The 23,563-nt window shown below is 51.8% G+C and overlaps 9 protein-coding genes across 9 annotated transcripts; 3 read left to right on the top strand and 6 right to left on the bottom strand.

The window, feature by feature from the left end:
• Positions 1–518: 518 nt before the first annotated feature.
• POJ06DRAFT_250431 (50S ribosomal protein L30e-like protein) lies at positions 519–2,098 on the bottom strand. The gene is made up of 3 exons (XM_056187293.1): positions 1,908–2,098; positions 1,398–1,466; positions 519–1,337 (listed from the first exon to the last, which is right to left on the bottom strand). The coding sequence occupies exons 1-3, from the start codon at positions 1,908–1,910 to the stop codon at positions 627–629; spliced, it is 783 nt and encodes a 260-aa protein (XP_056044542.1). The 5' UTR covers positions 1,911–2,098; the 3' UTR covers positions 519–626.
• Positions 2,099–2,479: 381 nt separating this feature from the next.
• On the top strand, positions 2,480–4,437 carry POJ06DRAFT_195574 (ANTH domain-containing protein; the record flags this gene model as incomplete). Its single annotated transcript, XM_056184995.1, has 5 exons — positions 2,480–2,503; positions 2,553–2,570; positions 2,636–2,752; positions 2,807–2,930; positions 2,984–4,437. The coding sequence occupies 5 exons, from the start codon at positions 2,480–2,482 to the stop codon at positions 4,435–4,437; spliced, it is 1,737 nt and encodes a 578-aa protein (XP_056044541.1).
• A 1,098-nt stretch (positions 4,438–5,535) lies between these two features.
• POJ06DRAFT_267256 (uncharacterized protein) lies at positions 5,536–6,591 on the top strand (the record flags this gene model as incomplete). The annotated part of the gene is made up of 1 exon (XM_056189223.1): positions 5,536–6,591. The coding sequence occupies one exon, from the start codon at positions 5,536–5,538 to the stop codon at positions 6,589–6,591; it is 1,056 nt and encodes a 351-aa protein (XP_056044540.1).
• Positions 6,582–7,579, bottom strand: POJ06DRAFT_250424 (HSP20-like chaperone). Its single transcript, XM_056187292.1, has 4 exons — positions 7,396–7,579; positions 6,964–7,331; positions 6,818–6,908; positions 6,582–6,762 (listed from the first exon to the last, which is right to left on the bottom strand). The coding sequence occupies exons 1-4, from the start codon at positions 7,469–7,471 to the stop codon at positions 6,731–6,733; spliced, it is 567 nt and encodes a 188-aa protein (XP_056044539.1). The 5' UTR covers positions 7,472–7,579; the 3' UTR covers positions 6,582–6,730.
• POJ06DRAFT_250422 (mediator of RNA polymerase II transcription complex subunit 8-domain-containing protein) lies at positions 7,580–8,509 on the top strand. The gene is made up of 2 exons (XM_056187291.1): positions 7,580–7,798; positions 7,865–8,509. The coding sequence occupies exons 1-2, from the start codon at positions 7,700–7,702 to the stop codon at positions 8,471–8,473; spliced, it is 708 nt and encodes a 235-aa protein (XP_056044538.1). The 5' UTR covers positions 7,580–7,699; the 3' UTR covers positions 8,474–8,509.
• On the bottom strand, positions 8,492–9,578 carry POJ06DRAFT_88284 (uncharacterized protein). The gene has a single exon (XM_056191702.1). It carries the CDS (start codon positions 9,308–9,310, stop codon positions 8,510–8,512), a length of 801 nt encoding a protein of 266 aa, XP_056044537.1. The 5' UTR covers positions 9,311–9,578; the 3' UTR covers positions 8,492–8,509.
• Positions 9,499–11,728, bottom strand: POJ06DRAFT_88250 (ammonium transporter AmtB-like domain-containing protein). Its single transcript, XM_056191701.1, has 2 exons — positions 11,134–11,728; positions 9,499–11,071 (listed from the first exon to the last, which is right to left on the bottom strand). The coding sequence occupies exons 1-2, from the start codon at positions 11,270–11,272 to the stop codon at positions 9,687–9,689; spliced, it is 1,524 nt and encodes a 507-aa protein (XP_056044536.1). The 5' UTR covers positions 11,273–11,728; the 3' UTR covers positions 9,499–9,686.
• Positions 11,729–15,318: 3,590 nt separating this feature from the next.
• POJ06DRAFT_88203 (HAD-like domain-containing protein) lies at positions 15,319–16,550 on the bottom strand. The gene is made up of 2 exons (XM_056191700.1): positions 16,068–16,550; positions 15,319–16,016 (listed from the first exon to the last, which is right to left on the bottom strand). Exons 1-2 carry the CDS (start codon positions 16,175–16,177, stop codon positions 15,383–15,385), a joined length of 744 nt encoding a protein of 247 aa, XP_056044535.1. The 5' UTR covers positions 16,178–16,550; the 3' UTR covers positions 15,319–15,382.
• Positions 16,551–19,880: 3,330 nt separating this feature from the next.
• On the bottom strand, positions 19,881–22,799 carry POJ06DRAFT_88180 (putative phosphatase regulatory subunit-domain-containing protein). The gene has a single exon (XM_056191698.1). It carries the CDS (start codon positions 22,605–22,607, stop codon positions 19,974–19,976), a length of 2,634 nt encoding a protein of 877 aa, XP_056044534.1. The 5' UTR covers positions 22,608–22,799; the 3' UTR covers positions 19,881–19,973.
• Between the last annotated feature and the right edge of the window lie 764 nt (positions 22,800–23,563).

The raw sequence follows: 23,563 nt of genomic DNA, 5'->3' as shown, positions 1-23,563 counted from the left end.
GGTGACTGCGTCAAGAGAAGGTAGCAATTAGTGGAACGCGATGAACCGTTGCAAAAAATCTAAACATAGATAAACTATTACTTATTGTAACAGAACATAATTCGGTGTTCGGTGTGCACGTATTGGATTCCCGTAAGTGGCTAGCTGAGTACGTAAAGGTGCATGCAGCAGGTCGGTTTAGACCTTTAGCGTCAGCATCTGCGGCTTTATTCTTCTTGTCATGAACCTCACGACAACCACATGGACCTTACAGTGTTTGCAGTCACGGTCGGAAAACCGCATTGTTATGATTGTTTATTATCATACAGATACGGGCGCAATTAATGCATAATTGCCTGTAAGTGAGTACAAGAAATACATTACGTTGGCGAATCCAGGGGCTGCCAAGATGCGGAGTCGCGCATTGCGAGTTACGAGCTGGGAGCTTGTCGACATTATATTTTGCTTCAGGTATATCTGCCACTCTACGCATATAGACTACAAGGTTGAGTATCAACCCGGCATACACATTTGTCCAAATGGCTTTTTTAAATCATGCATTCCGGCCTATATAAATACACGCATTACGAGACACATCACGTAGACAAAACTTTTTATCCCTCCTTTTCGCAACATGTCTTCTTCATTTAGACCTTGATGGCAGCCTCGAGAGCTTTGCGACGCTTCTCCAGCTTGGTTGTCGTCTTGGTACCCATGACGCCGCCTCCCCACCTGCGGCGAGCCTCCTCGTGCTTCTCGGCGAAGTTGGACTTGATGGCAGAGATAAGTGTTGCAAGCTCAGCTTTGTCCTCGGATCGGACATCAGTCAAAGCAACAACGGCCGAGGTCTTCTTGTGTACAAGAGTTCCAAGGCGAGCTTTGCCCTTGACAATTGCGTATGGAACACCCATCTTGCGGGCAAGAGCGGGAAGGAAAATGACGAGCTCGATCGGGTCTACATCATCGGCGATGAGAAGGAGCTGCACTTTCTTGTTCTCCAGAAGGCCAACAATGTGATTGAGACCGTACTTGACAGTGTATGGCTTTTCCGAAACCTCCTCCTTCTTCTTTCCCTCAGCGATGGCAGCAGCCTCTTTGGTGAGACGCTCCTTCTTCTCAGCCTTAGTCTCAGGTCTGTACTTATTCAAAAGCTTGAAAGCCTGGGTAGCGGTATTCTTGTCGAGGACAGTCTGGAACTGAGAGATGGCCGGGGGAACCTTCAAGCGCAGCTTCAGAATCTTGCGCTGGCGCTGGAGACGAACATACTCAGGCCACTTCACGAAACGGGACAGGTTGCGCTTGGGTTGAATGTCCTGACCAATGCTGAAAGAGCGGGGTCGCTTTTCGATCAGAGGGTTCTACACCGATATTAGAGTCTGAAAAGCACACAATGTGGCTGAGAGGACGACCAAACATACCTTAGGAGCTTTCTTGGTGGCCTTCGTCGAAGGGAAGGGGGCGGGGGCTGGCTTCTTTCCTTTTGGCGGCTGTCATTGAGGATATGGAGTCAGTTTCATTCAACGGAAGCAAATCAAAGGAGAATGCTCTTGAGTGTGACACCATAAACCTCTACAGTCTCGTCAATGAGCTTTTTACAGCGTCACTAGATAGACTCAGCCTTGTCAAGGGAATAGCGACTAACTACCGATATCTTGCGATAAAAGTAAGTCACGTCGCACTCACAAGTAGAAGATAGACATTCTCTTTCCAGAGAAACGGATATTCCGAGAATAAGTAAATCTTCTAGCTCGTGCCCTCTTTGAAAATCCATCATCAGCCAACACGCTGACTATCAGACGCATACATCAATGACGGGAAGTTCAATTATCGAATAGCAACAACGCCAAGCGATGTTGCTGCCCGACTATTCGAGGATAACATGGATCTATAGTCAAAGCACTCTCCTGCCAACAGAGAATGGTACTCACCATTGTGATGATGTGGTTGCCGAGTCGTACTGATCGTCGATGGTTAGTGCTGGAATGACCAACTGAGCTGGAAGCGATGTTCACGCTGCCGACCTACTTCTCGAGTGTAAGTGGATATGTCCAACTACCAGGAACGTGACTGCTATTTCAAAGTATAATAGCCCTATTCCAGCTAACTTGTAGGGTTGTGTAGACAATGCAAAGGATAACATTGCATTTGTGTCACTTAGCAGATCAGGTGATAAAAGCCTCACAAAATCCGGGTAAGTCTGTGGTGCACACTCATCGGAACGCAATATGTGTCCGGCCCTCGGCTTCGGTGCAGCAAAGGCACTAACGAACTTTGGGTGCTGAGAAACTAGTCTATTAAAGCATTGCCACAATTTCTGTTCACCGCATTATCTGGACACGTGGGAGGACATACTGCAGAAGTTGTCTTCCTAGGAAATATATATTAGACTAGATTGTCGTTTGCGCGAAACTCACTCAGGGCGGGAGCTGTGCGTTACTAGATAGCTTTCGACCTGCCGCTATTACACTATCCCGTTCCGGCGAATACGCCGGCTATAAGAATGGGCTATGACAAGGTTGTCAAGGTATGCACATATTCTTTATATTGATGATCCAATTCTAACTGTCGTCGAGGGTGCCACCAAAATAAAGGTCAGTTTGGAACATATGTATGACGTCAATCATCACACGGGGTGCTAAAGTATGAATGAAAGTAGATGGCGGCACCCAAGGCCAAGTACATAGAGCCTATCTTGCAGGGTACATCGAATAGAGCTGATCTCGAAGATATCTTTCGGTGTCTGTCGCCCAGGCTGCGTGATTCCGCATGGACTGTATGAGATTTGGCTCGCGCATTCAGATGAATATGATCCTAATGGCTCGAGTAGATTGTATACAAGGCGCTGATTGTTGTGCATATTATGGTCCGGGAGGGCCGGAAGGATGTCACATTGGAATATCTTTCGCATCATGCTCGCATGCTGGATTGCAGTCAAATGAGCTCAGGCGCAGGTTCGTCATGTCCTGTCCGCTGCTAAATTAATCGACAACTAACAGTTGCACAGCTGCTCGTTATGGCGATACTATTATGCGATACAGTAAATATCTTCAGGACAGAGTTCGTCAGTACGCATCGACCAAAATCGATTATGTTAGACACAAGAAAGATAACCCAACGCAAGGGCGGCTACGAAGCTTGTCGGTAGACAAGGGGCTCTTACGAGAAGTCGAAAGTGTTCAGTCGCAGATTCGCTATCTACTACGGTGCAGATTTTTGCCAAATGATGTCACCGACGACATTTCGCTTACGGCATTCAGATTGCTTGTCCACGACCTTCTCGCATTACACCAGGCGGTTAACGAAGGTGTAATGAATGTCCTGGAACATTATTTTGAAATGTCAAAGTATGATGCGGAGCGGGCCCTAGAAATTTACAAGACGTTCGTTGAGGAAATGGAAGGAATAGTCGAGTACCTGCAAGTAGCTCGTAAGCTTGAAAGTGCCACACGCCTCAATGTACCAAATATTAAGCATGCACCGACATCCCTTACTCAAGCTTTAGAAGAATATTTGAATGATCCAGACTTTGACGTAAACCGAAGGCAATTTTTGGCGCAGAAGGAGGCAAAGATGGCAGCTCACAGAAACGATATTTCGGTTCCTGACCCAATCGCTAGCGCAATTTCTCAGACGGATGGATCCGGACGAGCTGGCTATCGGTCTCAACCGCAATCCCAGCAAGTGCCCAGTAGCTTCCAAAAGAAATTGTCGCCGGAGCAGAGCTTGCTCGATTTTTTCGCGTCTATCGAGCAGCAGGAGTCGATCTTCCCAGAGGGAACGAACGGGTCTGCTCCCGCGCAGCAGCAAGCAATTCCCGCTCAGCAGCAGTTTGCTTATCAGCCTACAGGGGGCGTGTATCCGTTCCAGGGGCAAGGAGCGCCGCAGCAAACTCCACTCAACCGGGATTTCACTGGCACAGGCTTTGGCGGATATTCATATCAGACTGAAAGTCAGCCATTCCCCACATCGTCGGTGATCGCACAGCCGCTGGCGGGATACGCGCCTGGTCCACAGCCTGGTGCGAATGGATGGGGGCCATTCTCAGAATCGCAATTACAGCAGCCCTCGATATTCTCCCAGCAGCAGTCGCTTCAACCGCAGACAACTGGAAGCACCAACCCCTTCCGCCAATCGACAATGTTCACCGGAATAAGTCCGCAGTTCACCGGTGGAGGCGCGGAGGTGTCCACGAATCCATTCCACGCTGCGAAACCGCCGTCGCTCGGACTGAGCGCTGTGCCAGAGTATGGTGACACTCAGCGACCGCAACAGACCGCCGCTGCTCCAGCAAAGCTCATTCCGCAAAGTACGAACCCTTTTGCCCGCCAAAGGCTTGAGACAAATGGGGCAAGCGGGCTGGGCCAGAGTTCCGCGATGTCACCACAATTGCAGCAACAAAGCCTCACACAACAGACTACGGGAAGTACAAATCCATTTAGACAATCGCAGGTCCGATGATGCCACAAAAATTCCATGCTAATATGCGCACTCTCTGGGTTAGATTTGGTAAGAGCGTGTGCATCGAATGATTAATTTACCACTCAAGATGGCAGTCTGGTCGGTATTATTCTTCTTGAAATTCCTTTTTGGCGCGTCATTGGAATTTTGTTTTGAGTAATACTAATGGTGGACGATGCGAAAAATTAATTTATCGGTCTAACTGTGCGTTTGTGTATCCTGTTTAATTTTGTGCAGTTGCTTGTTCGTTTTTATTTCCGTACTGTATGATTGGCGTAACTAGTAGTTTGACTTCAATATTGTAAGGAGTCATCTGATGATGCCCTACGTTGTCAAGAGTGCACGGAAATTGGGGGGAAGGCGAGTGTGCCCCGCGGAGTTGCTTCCCGGTTCGGACACGCCTGTTGAATAACTCGCAATCGCAAAACGTCCACAAGCCACTACACTTTGTTTCGGCGCTGTCTTGTCAATTCGTGCTGCTAATATTCTTTGCTGTATGGCTTCGGGTACTCTGTTCCATCCGCGGGGCTCAAAGGGTTGTTTGCCGAATCGACGTGGAGTTGCCGAACTAGCTATCATACAAAATGCGAGTGCCAGCGTGGCTCTTCTTCCCAAATCCCAATTGTTTCCCCACAGTAGATAGCATTTCCTGCCCGTCCCGGAGGATAGCAAAACTTGAGGTGGTCCGTAACGCTATGATAGCAGAAACATCTCGCGTAACTGGCTCCAGTGGCGCACGCGCTTTGGCCCGCCGCACGAACACCCAACCTCCACATGGGTCGTCGATCCCAGCGGACTTATGTCCAACCGTGCCTGAAAATCTGCACCCACCGTGACCAAATGCGGTATAACCGAAACGCTGTTCCTACAAGGACTAACGACACAAGGAATTGCGATGGCGAAACATCCTGGGCTGCACATGCTGCAGTGCATATTGCTCTTCAATCTTATTTCCACCTTGTGTATTGTCCGGATATCACAAGCTGTCTGCCATTCAGAGTCCAGATACCCTTTTTCTCAGAATTTTTGAGCTGGCAGTTTGATACCGGAGTCTGTCGTTTGCGCTTTTCGTTTATTTGCTCCCAATATTCAGCACCCATGAACGTCCTACAGAATCGGCTGGCCTCACACGACAACGCGGAGACCAATCATCCGTCGACCAGGAATACCGCGCTCTCAACTGCGCCGATTGAAGGACCGCCGGCGACGCTAATTGAGGATGTGTGTGCGCTCTTCGTTATAACATTGCGGTTGCATCTTGGTATCATAGACGCCAGCGAGCCTGACTGCGAGCCTGACCTCGAGCGCGCAGCGACAGGCGGATCCGCGCCCGCCGCTGTTGACCAGGACGACGACAATGATGAGGAGGAAGAGGAGAGGAATATTGTTGCGAACGTGGTCGCTTTTATGATGGGCTACTTGCACATTGCGTGTTCGTTTCTCAGCAGCACTCGGACGGACGACGATGTTGAGCCCGGTATCGACGTAACCCAGCCGGACAACCGCGTCGAGAAACACGTCCATTTCGATGACACCAGCGCTATTGATATTGCGCGAGCATCTTCAGCCAACGTAGTCAAAAAAATAACCGCCGCCGCCGACGACGACGACGACAATGAGGAGGAGCTGGAGATCACGCCATGGCCACCTCGTAGGCCACAGAAGCCGCTCGCATTCGAGCCATCGTCGAGACGGAAATTGACGGATCGGCGGGATGTAGACACTATTTTCGCGGCAGTCTCGCGCATGCGGCTTGATCGCCGGTGCACGCAGCTGGAGCACGTCGAGGCGGCGATGATACGCCGGTGGTACGGGCCCCAGTTCGTGGACGACATGCTTCGGGTGCGACGGATAATTCAATGCCGGAACATGAGTGCGGTGCTGTGCCAGCAGGACAGGTGGAAGCGGACGGACGGTGCGCACGAGAAGGCGGCCGGGTTGAACCATATGTTGACACGCCGGGCACGGGAAGTGGTTGTTGAGGTCGCGGGTGAGCAAGGACGTGCGCGTCAGGCTACAGATGGTGATGCTGGCGATGGGGTGAAGATGCTTGGATTTTGCAATATGTCGCCGGAAGTCAGTAGTGTGGTGGACTCCAGGTGTGTCGATGGCACTGCTGGCGTTAATTGCACTCCCGACGGACAACAAAGTTAAGAGATACAGCCTTCATTACGTTTGAATACACTAGCTTATATTATTCGTCATACCATACTATACCATACTATCTACAGACTCGTCTCTTATTTATTCCAAAATATAAACCTCACGCAGCGACCGCGCGACCCCCCTACGTTCAGCTGAACTTTGCTTGACTAAAGTCCATTTCTGCAACACCGTTAGCGAGCGTCGTTCGGAAACCACCTGCCGACTGACTGCATACCTGGATGCTGGTCCTGGAACTTCTTCAGGATCTCCTGCTTTTTGAGCTCGTCGCTCGTAGGCTTGCCGAGCTGTTTCTGCTGCTGATCAAACTAGATTTCGTCAAGTCAGGAAACTCTCCGCTGTATCAGAGACCCTAAAACCTACCATCATCTTCTCGACCATGCTCCTCGTCTCGTCGTCCAAATCGCTAAGCTTTGAATTCTCGGGCTGGATCCGCTTGACGTCGACCTTGGGCGCACTGGTGACGACATGGGGCCACCACTCCATCTTGTTCGACTTGGCGAGCGTGATGGTGATTTCTTTCTGGTCGTCAAGCGTCCAGGTCGAGTCGTCGACCTTGATGTCCTTGTACAGCTGGCCCGAAATGAACGGAGCGCCGGGCGCCTTCTTGAGCGCGACCACAAGCGACGTGCGGTTGATGTCGACCGTGAGGTCGCGCGAGCGAGTGCCGGGCGGCACGCCGATCACGATTGTTACTTCTTCGAGAACCTGGGACCATTTATATGGGAGTGCTTTTAAATGTGTTAGTGTTGATCGCAGTGTCCGCGGGCCAACAAGGCGGGGGTGGGGGCGTACCTTCCTGCTCGGCCCTTTCTTTCACGATGGCAGCGGCTTCCTCTTCTTTCGTGGGTTCTTTGGCTGTGTCGGCCATTGTGTGGATGTGAGGTGTGAGATGGTGGTTGGGATTGGTCGAGTCGTGGGATTGGATGGAAGTAGGTCGAAATCTTGCATCGCGTTGGGAGAACCATCAGTATGAACTGTCGCGCTCGACGCCGTCGTTGGAGCCCCGCCAAAGTTCACACGACATGTCATGCAATAGTATCGTATTTACCCACGGGATATACCAGCAAATATAATACCGGATTTTTCATAAGTTTTAATGGCAGCACGAGCGTCACCAGTGAAACTGGATCCGGCAATGGACGCCGCGGCCGTTCCGGTCGACTCGCTCGAATCAGTCCGCCAAAGGCTGTCCCAGGTACTTTCTTGGGCACTTTTTTTTGGTCGCCGCAAAAACAGACTGCTAACAAAGAGTCTCCGCAAGCTCACGCACTGGCTCAACCGGCTGCAGGCCCTCGTCCAACAGCCGACCCTGCCGGCCTGGCATACGTTGCACTCGCAGTTCGCAATGGTGCTCAAGCAGCTGGCGGCCCTGTCCCACACCGTCAACCAGCACGCCGACACGCTGCGCACGACCAACGCGTACCCGCTGCCGTCGTTTCCGGTCGTGCAGGAAAACGGGCTGCTGACTACGTTACTGCGCAAACGGGTCGAGCCCGAGGTCGACGAGTGGATCAAGTTCGGCGCCGACGAGGGCGCTGCCCAGCACAACAACTACAGTGGCGGGACCAAGCGACGGAGAATGGCGGACGACGTGTGGTTCTTTGCCAGCCAAGTGGCCGAGAATGAGCGCGAAAGTCGCGCGTGGGACGGGAATTTCACTGCCGAAGAACTCGTACGGAACCGTGATGTGGCCGGCGACGAGGGCGCCAGTAGTACTACGGCGATCAATCTAGACGACGGCGGCGGCGGCAGCGACGTCGAAGCGAGTTTGGAGCAGGTGTTGCGGTATGTTTACCAAGGTGTTGACGTACGCGAGCCGGTACGCAATGTGGTCATAAATACGAGTGTGCGCGGGCCGGCGAAAAAGTAATGTGATTTGTGAAAGTCCAAATATATCCGAACATAATCACTTGCCCTTCTTGTCCTTCTCAACTGGAGCAGCGGCGCCCCAGTACATGACCATCTGCACAACAAGCACGCCGTTAAGCAGCGCGCCCAACACGACGCCGGACAGCACGATCTGGTCGTCGACCTCCTGGACCGTAGTAAACACTCGCGCCACGCTGCCGGCCAAGTACGCAAACACCGACACGGCCGACAACTGGCCAGTCGACTTGTTGCTGAAGATCGTCACGATCTGCGGCACTTTACTGGCGAGACTAAGCGGGATCGTGGCCGCCTGTAGGGTTGCCAGGACGGCCGGTGACGGACCGGGCACGGCCACGACAAGGTAATACGCGGCCGCCAACACGGCCGGCACGACGCCGACGGCCACAACGGACTGGCCAGAGTACACCAGCAAAAGGACGAAAACGACCACGTCCTGGACCCACAAAAACGCCTGCTCGCCGTACGTGCTGAACGGGAAGCCCGCCCGGACGGCGTACGCCAGCAGGCCGAGGTAGCTCAGGCATTCGAGCCCCGTGCCGGGAATCGACACGCCCTTTGCCGACCGCGAGCCCACGAGCTTGGCAATCTGCGGCAGCTTGATTATCGAGGATGCAAACACGATCCCGATGCCGACGATTTTGCTCAGCGCCAGTTTGGCGCACGGCGCCAGCGCGACCGGGTACGGCGGCGCGTCCAGGAAGCTCGCGTCGCGGACCAACACGTTGTAGCATTCGTCGCCGACGATCGATTGACCTAGTTGCACGACCGGCGCCGGAAGCGACCGAGTTATCTGCTGAATTGCTGATGCCAGTGACATTTGAGGTTAGATACTGAGTGGTGGCTGGTCGAACAGCTGGTCGAACAACTGGTCGATTTTAACAGTTAGAAGAACACCTGGCAACAATAAACCTCGGGCGTGCGGCTCACATGTGTTAGTCCACGCGCGCATATTTATGTACATTGTTCGACAAGGTTTACTAAGATTTTTATCAATGCATAGTCTATTACAGCCACCACACGGCAAACAAGAACACGATAAAATGATGGTGATTAAGAATACTATACACGAAAATATATATCGTAACCGACAAGTAAACGTCCAAATTATTACATATAAGTCAAAATTAAGGTAATACCAACACCTGGACAGTAAATATCCAATTAAAAAACCTAACCAATCAAACACTTTTTATTTACGACGAGCTCATGACCTTTTCGGACGTCTCTGCAGACGCAGCTTCGACAGCCTTGTCCTTGTTATCGTCTGCAGACGAGCTCGATGGGGCAGGCAACTCGACGCCAGTAATGCCATCGTTGACCATCATGCCACCCACGTTGAGGAAGCCAGCGGCATGGAGAGCCTCGGCCAACTCGTAGTCGCCCATACCTTCTTCGAAGAGCAAGTGCTTGTCGAGACCCTCGATCTCCTGGTGCTCGGGAACACGGAATTTCAAGCCGGGAATGTGATCGATGATGAGGAGCAGGATGACGGTCACGACAAACGTGTAGCCGACAATGGCGCAGATCTCGGCAAGCTGGTAGCCGAGCTGGATGTAGTTGTGGTCAACCCAGCCCTGTGCCTCGGTAGCACCATCGAGCAAAGACACCCAGTCGGCGGCGAAGAGACCGGTCAGGATAGCACCGATGATACCGCCGATAGCATGAAGCTTAAAGACCTCCATGCCCTCGTCAACACGGAGCCACTCGTTGACGTTCGCGCACAGACGGACACCGACACCGCCGAGAAAACCGATAAGGGCAGCGAAGTAGACGGGCACGAAACCGGCGGCTGGCGTGATCGCAACAAGGCCGGCAACACAGCCCTGGCAAGCGCCGACAAGCGAGAATCGGCCCTTGTACAGGACATAGTCGAGAGCGGAGAAGCCCATGACGCCGGTGGCGGCAGCAAGGTTGGTGTTCTGCAAGACGTAGGACGTGCGAACGCTGGCGTTGAGGGTGGAGCCACCGTTGAACCCGAACCAGCCGAACCAAATCATCCAAGTGCCAATGAAGATGAGGGTCGGGTTATGGGGGACGTACTTGGGGATGCGTCGCTTGGGGTCGTTGTTCTCAAGACGCTTGCCGATGACGAGGGCATACGCGAGAGCGCCAGTTCCGGACGAGATGTGGACAGGACCGCCGCCAGCGAAGTCAAGGGCAGGAAGATTGAAGAGCCAGCCCTGGGCGTTCCAGGTCCAGCACACGATGGGGCAGTAGACAATAGTAGCCCAGCAGAAGGCAAAGATCATGGAAGGGAGCAGGCGAGCGCGCTCAAACGCACCGCCAATCATGATCATAACAGTGCAAAGCGCGAACATGCACTGGTAGAGAGCGAACAGGGGTTCAGGGAGGTAACCAATTGCGACAGACACGACGTTCCTCATGCCAAAGTTGGTGAGGGTTCCAATATAGGGGTTGGCGTCAGCGGCGTAGGCGAGGGAGTAGCCCCAGAAGAACCACTGGAAGGAGATTACACCGAGCACGCCCATTGACTGCCACAGCAGGGTAGTGGCGGACTTGCGTCGGCACAGACCGGCGTAGAAGAGGCCGAGACCGGGGATAATGGGGAACACGAAGACTGAGTACGAGTTAGCACCTAGCCCGGGCGAACAACGTCGGGTGCGTTTAAGAAAAACCTACCAGTGGCAGCCATCATCCAGACCTGGTGGAAGCCGGACGCGACGTAGGCAACGTTGACGTCCATGTCGCGGGAGTTGCCGCCGGCCGAGGTCCAGTCGAGGGAAGTGTCATTGAAGACGGCAGATGGAAGTTCGGCCATTGTGGGTAAGTGGGAGATGTTCTGGCTGGGGAGGAGGAGTAAGAGAAGAAATGACCATGGCTGTGAGGCGGGGGACGGGGCTTTATATGCCACGGCGCAGCCAAGTTCGGTTTAGTATTATTATTGACGGAGCAGATGAGCCGCGTCTGCTATCGCGTCGCATCTGTCCTGGCGTCTGGCAAGTTTGAGTCTGGTTGTGTCTTCGTTCTTTGGCTTCTTCGGTTCTGACTCTTGCACTGTTGCTGGCGGAAAAATTGCTGCACCAGTTGCGCCGCAAGTGGCCTGTCCATCGTCCTGCCTGCTGTTTAGCCACCACAGTACCTGCTCACGTACCTCAGCAACGCGAATCACGGGTCACAATCTTGTACCTACCTGGCCAATCACGGCGCCCGCCGTGTTCGCCCGAGCTGAGCTGAGCTACCGCCGAGGACGACGAATCATCCTCGACAGGACTCCATTCATTCATTCTTATGATATGGGCTCCACTATTGCTGTGGTCTGCACGGACCCGGCATCCTGTCTATTGGGATTTTGTCGAGAGTCAAGCTAGACTAATCGGCGACGCTAAAGGCAAACAATGGGAGTGTTGCATGATAGCGCCAGCAATATTATCACATTTGCTGGCCAAATCATGTACATAGTGGGTCATCCATTTCTTGGCTCTATGCCAATCACCAAGAGTCTCGCTACTTGCTCAACCTGCGATTTGTGACGACAGCGCGCGCGCCACTGACGTGTGTGGATTGTCGCCTGTTGGCCATAAGTCTGAACTCTGAAGGCCTGCAAAGACGACTAGTCGATTCTACTATATCATGTCTATCGAGTACCAACCGGGTCTGCCATCCGAGTGCCGGAATAGCACTGACGAAAGACAGTCCCTCGATCAGAATGGCATATGCTGCCCGCCAAACTGCACTTCCACAAGCGCCACCCCCTGTTCCAACTGCCAAACCCACACGCTTTTGAGCGGCCACGCCAGAATAAAATCAATAGAATCCCAGCACATAGTCGTGGTCCCCCAAACTATTGCGACGCGCTCGTATCCGGGGACTGTTTGCATCCTACTTAAAAACTCACGTCCGAGGACTGAAAACTATGATAGCGGGTTCTAACGCCGGCCTGGCTATGGTTGGGCGGTAAACTTTAGATAGCAGGGCCTTAATCAGGCGACGCACTCATGCAGGGTTGGCTCAGCGTTTGCGCAGTTTTTAAAACCTAATCGACGGGCCAGAGATAAGCACCCGAACCTCGGCAGTGCCGGCTTCTTCTGGTCGTTCCTACATCCACCGCGTCTGCTTGGATGGGGGGAGCAATTCATTTTTGGAGAATCGAGGGCACAGGCGGCGACGTCGAACGGCGTGATGGACGAGCGTTGGTCGGCGATGAGGCGCATTTAGCAATGGCAGACGCCAGCAGAGCGCCACCGCGAGCTTATTAGTTCGTACGGCGGATGAGGATGGACTCGGACATGTGAGCGTGGGTTCGCAGACCGGTTCCCGCTGCGTTGGAGGATTGACGTTGGTGCTGGGAGAGCGGATCGTTGATATGGCAAAGGTCCGGGATGGGCCGGCTAGACGAGTGGCGCGATATAAATATGTCCGAATGCCAGGGTCTGACAGTGCATTATTGATTGAATAATCTATGCCAAATGCACGCGAACTAAGTGCATTCACAAGACGCATCATACAGTCCTACTGGCGCTACGGTCCAGTCTCCAAGTCTGTCCAACGGCGAACAGACAAGTCCGCTAACTACAATCACACGCAGCGCAATCCCCACGAAGTGCCGGTCGACGTATCGACAATTGATGCCAATCAGGGCATTCCGGTCGTACGCAGCAACCGCTCGCCGGCAACGCAGCCGCCGGACGCCACGTCCGTTGGTTAATTTGTAGTATTGGCGTCCATACGCAGATGGAGTACACTCATCCCTGAGGACGATGCCAGTTAGAAATTAAGTGTGGCTGTAGTCATGGCTTTTAATTCTTCGGCTGCGTGTTACATTTGTATTAAGAAGATAAGTACGCTTCTTGGTCGTTGGCGGTGCGTTTGTTCTGACGACCTGAGTGTATGATCACACATGGTAGTCCAAGGCAAGCGAAGCGTGACGGTCGCGTGACAGGCCGACAGGATATAGTACATGGTAGAGTGAAGTGATTCATGGGCTCCACAATTAATCCTGCCCAGATGAGATGTGCTTGCCAAGCCTGGCCAGTCCGCCAGTGAAAGGAAAGGCAACGAATACGCAGCTCCTTCAACTCAATTCAATTCCAACAATAATAACTATCGCGGCATAGATGCCATAATAATAATTGCATAACAAATTGAATTGCGAATGATCGATTCAAGCTTTCGGAAAGTCGAAAATCATTGTGACTCTGTAGATACGTAGGATATGTGATCGAGGTACGGTGTTTAACATTTACGGTTTAGACTCGTTGGGTCTTACAAAACTTTAGATATGGGATTACGAGTGGCGTTTCGGGTCTTCTCACGTCAAACGTTATTCTTGGACACTCGGGCGGGCTCACGAAAAACCCGAGGATGCGGATGGAAGAATTGGAATTAGTTTATGTCTGACCTGGCCGGCGTCAGTAAGCGTCGTTAGCAACTTCGAGATCGCTTGTGACGGACGCCACTGGTGGCCGGCCAACTGTACGTTTATTGCAACAAAAGAGACAACCTTGTGAATATAATTTGTCTATCGGAGGGCAAATGACCCTGTTGGCATCGTTGGTGTCTCGTTTCTCGCCGTCTTCCGCTAACGCCGGACTACGACTAGCCTGTGGGTCCAAAGAGAACGACAGACAAAGTGCTCCAGGCTGGCATGTCCTTGTGTAAGAATCAATTAGCGCACCGCAACTAACTCTTTCCGCGCGTGCAAGCACAACTGTCACATGAACTCTTAGGACGGCGCGCGTCTTGGGGCATGTCGGATCTTGGCGCAGTGGCTCGGGCCGTGATGATCATCGCGATGGACGAGCAGAGTCTGAGCTCCGCTCACAGAATCGTGTTGCCGTTGTCACTATTGAGTTACAGTATGCACGTGTATTTGCGGCGCTCGCGATAGCTGCGTGCACTATCGATGATATCGACATGAACAGAGTCGGGCATTGCTGTGTCAGCCAGCAACTCTTTTACTTTGCTTGGGTGGGCCACACTACACTTCGCAAGGAAACTGGTCCCGGGTCATGCCGCGGCCTGACACATGTCGGGATATATGCACTGCGTGAAGATTGAGCAGTAAGCAACCAGGCAATTAACCATCGTATCTGACCAAATACCCTCCACCCAACCATGCAAAGCCGGCTCAGCAGCCCCCAGGTACGTGTCGGAAATCAGCGGCGGACTGTGGCTTGCATCTGCATTCTTAGCGTGCCCAACCCGCAATCCGGTTCGATGACCGCGAAGCGATTAGTGGCCGCAGAAGGCCGGCTTCTGCGGAAGGTTTCGCGCTGTGTCAGCCTCCGCCTGCCTAACACGAGGTTCTGTGATCTGTGACCCGATCTGTGATTCATGATCTGGATATCGGCAAATGCCATCTGGTCAACGCAATGGCCCAATCACAATCATCACTGCATGATGCCCCGTAGTTCGAATCAATCAATTTTAAATGCTATTACTCACCTAACCATGGCCAATTAATGTGTTGCTCGGCGACGGCTTCCCCACACTAAACCCTGACGCTATGCCCATCTCATTGCAAACCATCAAACCGCCGCCGACGCCGCATCACAACCTTCAGCCCCTGGCAAAAATTTTCTCGCGTGGCTTATTTGTTTACGCTCCACGTCTCAAGACCAGTCAAACACGAATTTCTGTGCCCCAATGAAATTTTTTTTTTATTATTTCTCAGTATATCCGGAGTCAGCATTGCATTATGACATGACACGCTGCGATTGCGTGATCACTAGTGCACTGGTCGCGGTGCGCTTTAGATCACAAAATTACCTAGCGCGCTGGGGCAAGCGATATACCGCCTGAATACCAATCTACGGTGCAAACGGATCAGGCGACAATCCCCAGCTCGTCACGCTTATCGTGCATGAGAAGCGATATCGGCTGGGCAAATCTTTGGTTTGATGCGATGCTTCTATTCGTTCTAAAACCGCTACGCCTCCTGTAGGACGCGAACGATAAACTCGTCGCTATCTTCCACCCTGACCACGTCGACTGCCAGTAAATCCGCCACGACGAAATCCGCGCCGGCAGCAATAACTTCGTCCTTGGTGTGCGTGCTCACGATCCCGACCACCACCGCGCCGGCCGCTTTGCCAGCTCGAATCCCAGCCGGCGCATCCTCAAACACGACCGCCTTCCTGCCCGCACTTTGATCCGCGGACAACAACTTGCGGCCGAGCAGGTACCCTTCGGGATTGGGCTTGCCCTTGTCGACTTTCTCGGCCGTAATAAACACGTCCGGAATCGGCATGCCGAACATATCCAGCCACTGCGACGCCAGCGAGTACGACCCGCTCGTGACGATCCCCCACCACCGTCGCCGGCGGCCGTCACTGTCGTCGTCGTCGCAGGAGTACAGCGTGTCCACCCGTTGCAAGAAATCGAAAGCGCCGCGAATGGTCCGAGCCTTGTCGCCAAACTCCTTGGGCAGGTCTGACTCGAGCTCGTGCGCGATCGTGTCCGACACCAGATGCGGCGTGTGTTCGAGCAACGTGTCGACCGTTCTTTTGCCGTGCGACGTGGCGAGAATCCGTTCTGGCGGGATATTGTGCTGGTTGCCGAACCTTCCTCCCAAATCAGCAAACCAAGTTCCCGCCCGGAACCAACAGACTTACCGAGTCCAGTACGCGACGATCGCGTCGGTCGAATCGACTAGGGTCCCATCCAAATCAAATAGGATCGCATGCGTAGGGATCGAGATTGGATAGTCCTGCGTCACCGTCATGTTGGTTTTTGGTCTCGCCGAAGTTCGTCTGTTAGCAAAAACCGCCAATGCGGCCGTATATTAATCGACAGCGGCAGAACAACAGTTGGTATTGTTGAAGACCGGCCGCCCCTGTTAACCCGTCGAGTTATATACATGTCTTGCTCATCATCCGGGGGGGGGGCGTGGGGCGAGCTTAGGTCGCTGCCGGGATGAGTGCCGGATTTGGGTTTGTCCGTGCGGCTCACTAGGTTGAACTCGCGGAGCAAACTACTCCGCTCGGAGCAGTCGATCCGACGGCCGCATTCTTGCTCAGTCGCGACCAACCTCCATCGAACAGATTGAAGATTCCATCACCAGACAGGGCTGTAGGCGGATAGGCGGATAGGCGGATTTGGCGGATACAGATGGCGGATAATCCGTATATTCTTAATTAAATTGAAAAACGGTCAAAATCAATCAGGGTTAGGGTCATAGTTAGCCCTAACCCTTAACTTGCATAGTCCGACCAGAGGTTATTCTAGCACTGTCGTACACGCTCACATGTAGCGGGGATCACCGACCATATAAGTTGCGTCCGCTACAGCGAGTCCATTTAGAAAATTCAAATATCATGTTAGAGAACTCTGCGAAATTTTTGAAGAAATTAGATATAGGGATCGGCACGGATACACGGATAACGGATATATCCGCGGATATCAGTCAAAAATACGGATACGGATAGACATTAGGCAGACACAGATACGGATACGGATAAAGCAATCTTGATTAGTCATATCCATGGATAATATCAAGACACATAAATAAAGTTATCAAGCAAATTATTACCGAGGGAGGTATTGAGTTTTTCGGCAGTCTCGGGAATAGATAGTCATAAGGAACAACAAGGTTTACGCAGTAGCTTTGCGAGGAACGTAGTAATGTCGTTCAGCGCCTTTCCTGGGCCATACTACCCTAACCCTGAATATGGAACCGTAACAATAACAGCTTGTATGTCTGAATATAAACCGATCCATTACGTATATTAGACCAGATCATTTGCACTTTGCAGAGCAAGGTGAGTCGGGTTTATATGTATGGATCGCCGGATCGATCTTAACGCTTATACGACGGTCTTATTGACTCATAAGCTCTAGAAGGCGTTTTTACCGGAATTGAACGCTATATTTCATATTAGTGATGGTTGTAATATCTTTCATTCATATTTTGTCATTCCTAGGTGGATATCCGTGGATATCCGTGGATATGACGGATACGGATACGGATAAGCCCATTTCTTCTGGACATGGATACGGATACGGATAACGATATGTCACCTGGATACGGATACGGATATGGATAACGAAAATTCTTATCCGTGCCGATCCCTAATTAGATATATAACAACTATTAATGAATTTTGCAAATTTTTAAGGGCGGATGGCGGATGCGGATATGGGAAAATTTGGCGGATATCCGCATCCGCCACAGCCCTGAGACACCAGAACTGCTCCGTGGTGTGGCGGTTCATATGGAGAAGTGTGTGCAAAGTCTGGTGCCAGGAACAAAATGAGACTTCTGTTCTCAATGTCCGTGTCTATCGAGCGTGAACATTGGGCAGATCGTTGCTCGTTGATCTTACTTACGGCACTAGTGCCCCACGTTTAGTGAAATATTCGGGTTTCTTTACGCAGACCTGCTACCTGGCGGGCACAAACAGAGGACTGCAACAGTCCTGCAGCGAGGGCTTGATGCTACGCGCGGTAGAGAACTACCCCTATGCCCACGTGGAGACGTCCTGTCAGATTGGTCCCGATGCAGAAGGTCATCGATGTCGACTATCCTGATGGGCAAAGGGGCAAGGATGAATAATTTGGACATCCCCGTTGCGGGTCTGGTGCGACTGCCAACGTGCATCAAAGTTGACAATATTCAATGAACAGTCGGTGTAATGAACGACAGCTTGAATGTAATTATATTTGGACCGCAACTGGGATGAGCGTTGGGTCTGGTCCTAATACACATACACGTGGCAACTGGGACGCATTCCACACGAGGTAAAAAGAAACCACAACTTGGGCTAAATTCAATTGCCAATTTATTCATGCAACTGCGGATACAGCGCACAGTCCTGCTTCAATCTGACCGAGCGCTCGTCATTCACATTTTTGTGACTAATTGTCCATCTCTATTGCCGATAAGGTCAAAATAAAAGTCACTGACAATTGACCGACAGGCAAGATGTGGATATGGCATTGTCCGTGACGCAATTGTGATTGTTCGATTCGCATGTCGATTGGTGGATTAGCAACTGGACATAGATCGACTCCCACAAATGGAAGACTCGATACCTGAGCAAGTACTACAGGTTGCAAGTAACAATGGACGTCTACTTCGATCACACAAATACTAAATCATTTGGTGACAGCTGTCATCATGGCACCTCAACCCGTGGACTAGAGAAACAGAGAAACATGGCCTTTGTGTAAATCAGGGAATTCCTGACACCCATAATTCCATCCTATTAGAATCGATTCTCTAACCTGATTTCAGCATGCTTGAATAGAGATGTTCAACAAAGCAAGATGCTGGCGCGAACAACTCCGACTTGTTATTGTCGACCCGCCGCCTATGTCATATTGTGGCAGCGACAGAACCCGAAACGTTCAGATTTGAGAAAATCACAAAAAAGTTAAGATTTTAAGCGACAACAATCTCAGTGCGTTTTACGCCAAGAATAAACTTGAAACGAAGCACTATGTAGGACGCCACAGGACTTGCCGGAGCCAGTTGGTTGGAGTGCGCGAAGTGACGTAATGACAGCTCTCATATGTTCATCGCTAGTTGATAGAGTTTACTACGACTTGTGCGGGCGCTGCAGCTCAATTGTCATGTGCACATCACATAACGTCGAATCAAAAAAAGTAAGGCGACCTTTGCCTAATCGTTCAAAACGAACAAATAATAATTTTAATAGCCATTCTCTTGGCATCCGTTATATGATCTGCCCCTCACCAGACGGGGATTTAATCGTCTGCGTTTATTCAGCTGGCGAGTATGTCCTCACAGCTTGCCGACGAGATCTAAGTCCAACTAAACCTAACCCGTTCCACATGTGCAATTAGGATATGAGTAAACAAACTCGCGGACCTGCTTAGTGGCATTACCGGGGGATATATTCCTGCCAAGCGTAAAGAAAGACATATTCTTTATTTCACCCAAATTAGTGTTAAACTATAGATACAAAAGACCGGCGAGAAAAAAAAATCGAATCACATAATTGTAAAGCATCAAGCAATACCGGCCTCTGATTCACCCGGCGAAAACTGGAAAGTCAATAGTAACGTGAAACAATGCTCACAATGCATACATCGCCATAATACGTTGAATCTTACACTTTATGCCACTCCTGTAGATAAAACAACAAATGAATGTGGAAACACGAGTTCGGAACAAAAAAACCGTCAAACACAAAAAATAACGAATGCTAAATGTCGAAAACAAAACAAACGAACGAACAAACAAACTCCATATCTTTTGATCATCAGCGACACTTCCTGCCGTCGCCTAAATTAATCGTTGCTCGCGCACAATCATCACGTTCCATTTTGTACCTTTCTATACCATGCATCCAATTTTCGCCGTCCGGTTAACAACCTAATCCTGGATAAATTATAAGCAAGCGAAACCAACGCGTCCAGTACACTGAAAACAAAGAAAAGCAAGATGCATAATTAGCATGTGCAATGCTCTTATACAAATTCAAACAAATCCAATACTAAATCTTCGCGCTTTTTGACACCAATATGCAGTATCTCTATAGACACGTGTTTCTCATTCACACGGCAGTCGGCGTCGATGCAGCGGATTCTGGCACCGAGTCTGGAGGTATGCTTATGATTGGTGAGTCGAACGGCGACGTATTCTCCGGCGAGGGCGACACAGATCTCAACCCTCCGAGGAAGAATCGCGGGGAGGCCCTCGAAAGCGAATTGGTCTGCGGCGCCGCCGGGGCGATTGCGGACACAGTTGTTGGCTTGACTGGCGATAAATTTGACGAAGACGCCGTTGCCTTCTGCGACCCTTGGAACTGCAGGCCAGTTAGCACATTCGCTATATAAGTTTCATCAAATGTACTTACAAAGCAGTAACTATCAAGAAACACCTGATACGATGTCGAATCTATAGGCGGCTTCTCCTGTACAACTCGACCTGGCGTGCTCTCTTTGACATCCGGGCCAATGTTGGCCAACTGACGGTTCACATGTCGCAAATCCTCTGATGATGGGCCAGACGCACGACCGATGCCGTTCTTCATAACCGCTGGCATGTCCGACATCGGCGAGCCTGTATCTTGCGGCGACTCATTAGGGCTGCCAGAGTTGGAAGTGTTGTTGATAACTTTGTATCGCGCGGGCCCGAACGAGAAGACTTTACCATTGATCCGTCGGCTGAGCGGCGGCGGAGCCGCGGCAACAATGGTGTCAAACGACGAGGAGCTAGATGTTGAGTTGGAACTGGACGATGACGTCGCGAGGACAGCGTTCAGCGACGCGCGAAAGTCATATCGAGACGTGAACGGACGACCACTAGGCGGAACCAGCTCGACCGGCGTCGTCGGCCGCGAAGACTTTATTTTGGAGGAAAGCGACGTGTCAGCGATGGCAGTCAATCTGCGAGAGTCTGGAGAAGAGGAGGTAGAGTTACGGGATGTGTAGTATGAATCGAAAGAGTAATCTAGAGGATCTGGTCTTGGAGGCTTGTTGTGAGATGTGAAGGAGTATGCAGGTGTGTCTGGTCCTGGGAGAATGCTGGACGTGGAGCCCGCAAACGGGGGAATTGGCAAGCTAGTTGACGATAAGAACGAGGCTGGTATGGAACCGATCGCACTGTCTGCAGACGGATATCCAAGAGACGAGGATCCTTCGATAGTGGAATCCGATAATCGACGATCGTACCGATCGTACATTGCATATTCGCGTCCAGGCTGTTTGGAGCCTCGTCTCAGTTTTCTCTTGAACTCAACTTGGTAGTTACTGGAGTTATTGTTGTCCCAGTACTCTTGACCATTGACGTTGAACCGCACACAGAAGTACAATGTCTTGGATTCAAGCTTTGAAAAATCCTGTAACTTAATCGAGAACGTAAACCGATCGTAGCCCGGCGGGGGCTTTGGGGATCGACTTTGGAGGACGTCCGTGAAATCGGCCCCGACCTCGGATACTGTTTTCCAGTAGTCCACGGTAAACTTTGCTGCAACCCACTTCATAAAGGCGAGATTCTTTACAGCCACATGGCCAATGAGAGACCGTTGATCAGCCGATAAGAACACTCGTTCAACGAACACAACCGCGCTCTCATTCGCATGATCTGGAAAGTTGGGAAGCACAAGCTCCCAATCGTATAACGTTGACGGACTCGGAATTCGCACCGGCGTCGAGTTGCCGTCGTCGTCCTCGCCGTCATCATCGTCGCCTATTTGAACACGACGATGAAGCGAGCGTGACATCCATGGGAAGTATTCGTCATCCTTCTCATCCGCCGGGGAAGCTTCGTTTGAGACAGCCGCCGGACGCTCGGCTTGCAAGAAGTGTCGCACATGCTCTAGGTGTGTATCAAAATGCACGTTCTTCGGATATGTCGGCGTCGATGGAACTGAACGCGGCCGTCGAGGTTTGAGCGAGGGCTTGACCAGCTCGCCCGACTTCTTTCTAACCATGCGCGGTTGAGGTTCGTCATCCAAGTCTGTGTCATCGACCGCGGACGCGTTCGTGACGCGCAAGTCGAGCATGGACTTGGAAGAGGTGATGATCACAGATGTCGATGAATCGGACACGGTGGTTCTGTCAGGAGAAGATTGACGTCGTTGAGGCGGCATGTGCATGATAGCCTCCTGTAGCGCAGCAAGATTCTTTATTCGCCGTGAAGATCCCCCAGCGACGACGGTGGCGCCATCGTCGTCATCACCTTCCACGTCGTCACCTTCCACGTCGTCGTCGGTCGACGTCGGCGACGAGGTGGCGGACGAACCGTTGACAGACGAGTCCTCATCCTCGTCATCAGCTAAGGAGGCCTCGACTTGCTTTGCCGTCGGCTTAGACGCCGGGTTATTGGAGTGCAACGGTCGGCCGCTCTCTGCAGAAGTCATCGGCGGGTAGCTGGATGGCTCTATCGCAGCGGCGTTTGCGGACTCTACAGTGGAGACTGCGAACATGCTGCGATTTTGCTGCGTGTAGTACTGTGGTTTCTGCGGCGAAGACCGTGGCTGCTTGTGCAAAAACGATGCTGAGCGTGGGACTGCTCCCGGACCATTCAGATATAGTACTGTCGACGAGGAAGTTTGCGGATGCATGGCAGGAGGGAGAAGGTCGGTGTGTGGTGGCTGATTCTGGGAATGTTGGCCACCGTGTGTCTGAAGTGCGCCAGGCGACGAAGACACCACGGGCGAAGTTGCCGGCGGAGTGTAGGGCATCAGAAGATGTGGAGCACGGGGGTGAGCACGATCTCGGGTCGTGAATCGAGTCCTTGTGACGCAAAAGAACGAAAGAACACAGAAGGGAAGGAACAAGCGGCGATGGCGGTGAGGTCCAGAGAGCGGTGGTTAGGGTATGCGCCGCACGAGTGCGAAGTTAGTTTTGGGACGTGCTTGATAGGTACCCCGTCGAGCCACAGTGGCGGTGCGGAGTCAAAACCTCTTTCATGCGACACGCGACTTTTTCTTATCGCGCTGGGCGACCTCGCGCGATCATTTATCACGAACCGCAGGGCCAGATTGCACGCCTTCGTCAGGACCTGCGAGCAGGCCGTTATACGGAACGTTAAGTCCCCAACTTGGAGCTGGAAATTTGTGGCATTGTAGAGAACTGAGAATTGCACACTGCCCAACAGATGTTAGAACAGAGTTCTTGAGGACAAAACCCTATGTCGCCGTTGGACCCAGCGGGAGCGACAGGAAGAAGATTTGCGCTCTGGCCAGCACCGTCGCGCGCCTCTGGAAAGTCCCCAGAATGCGGTGATTCCTATCAGTGCAATGCTATCGGGGCAGTTCTGCGCAGATCGTGGGCCGGCCGCGGTCTGGTATCACCCGAGGCAGTGAAAAAACCTTTACTCGGAACTCTAGAGCCACGCAGCCCACGCCTGGGAGACCATCTTAATCGTCTACTTGTGAAAGTTGGGCCGCTCTGTACCTGCGGCACATGCGCTGGAAAACCACACCACCTTCGCTTGTGTGGTCTTGTCTGTCTGTCGACGGCTCAACAAAAAGCAACGAATCCCCTGCATGACATCATCGACATTCCCCATTCCCCCCACCCCCCTGCTTAGTCCCGAGTTTGCGGAGTCGACAATTCTCCGGCCAATATTGCCCCTGCTGCAGGCATCAGGCAGGCATCAAGCAGGCTCAATAATGGCCGATAAACATCACGACGC

This window comes from Lipomyces tetrasporus (assembly GCF_029532465.1).
Source record: "Lipomyces tetrasporus strain NRRL Y-64009 chromosome Unknown POJ06scaffold_4, whole genome shotgun sequence".
NCBI classification, from domain to species: Eukaryota; Fungi; Ascomycota; class Lipomycetes; order Lipomycetales; family Lipomycetaceae; genus Lipomyces; species Lipomyces tetrasporus.
The sequence above is the reverse complement of the archived record's forward strand: the minus strand, read 5'-3'. Positions and strand labels throughout refer to the sequence as shown.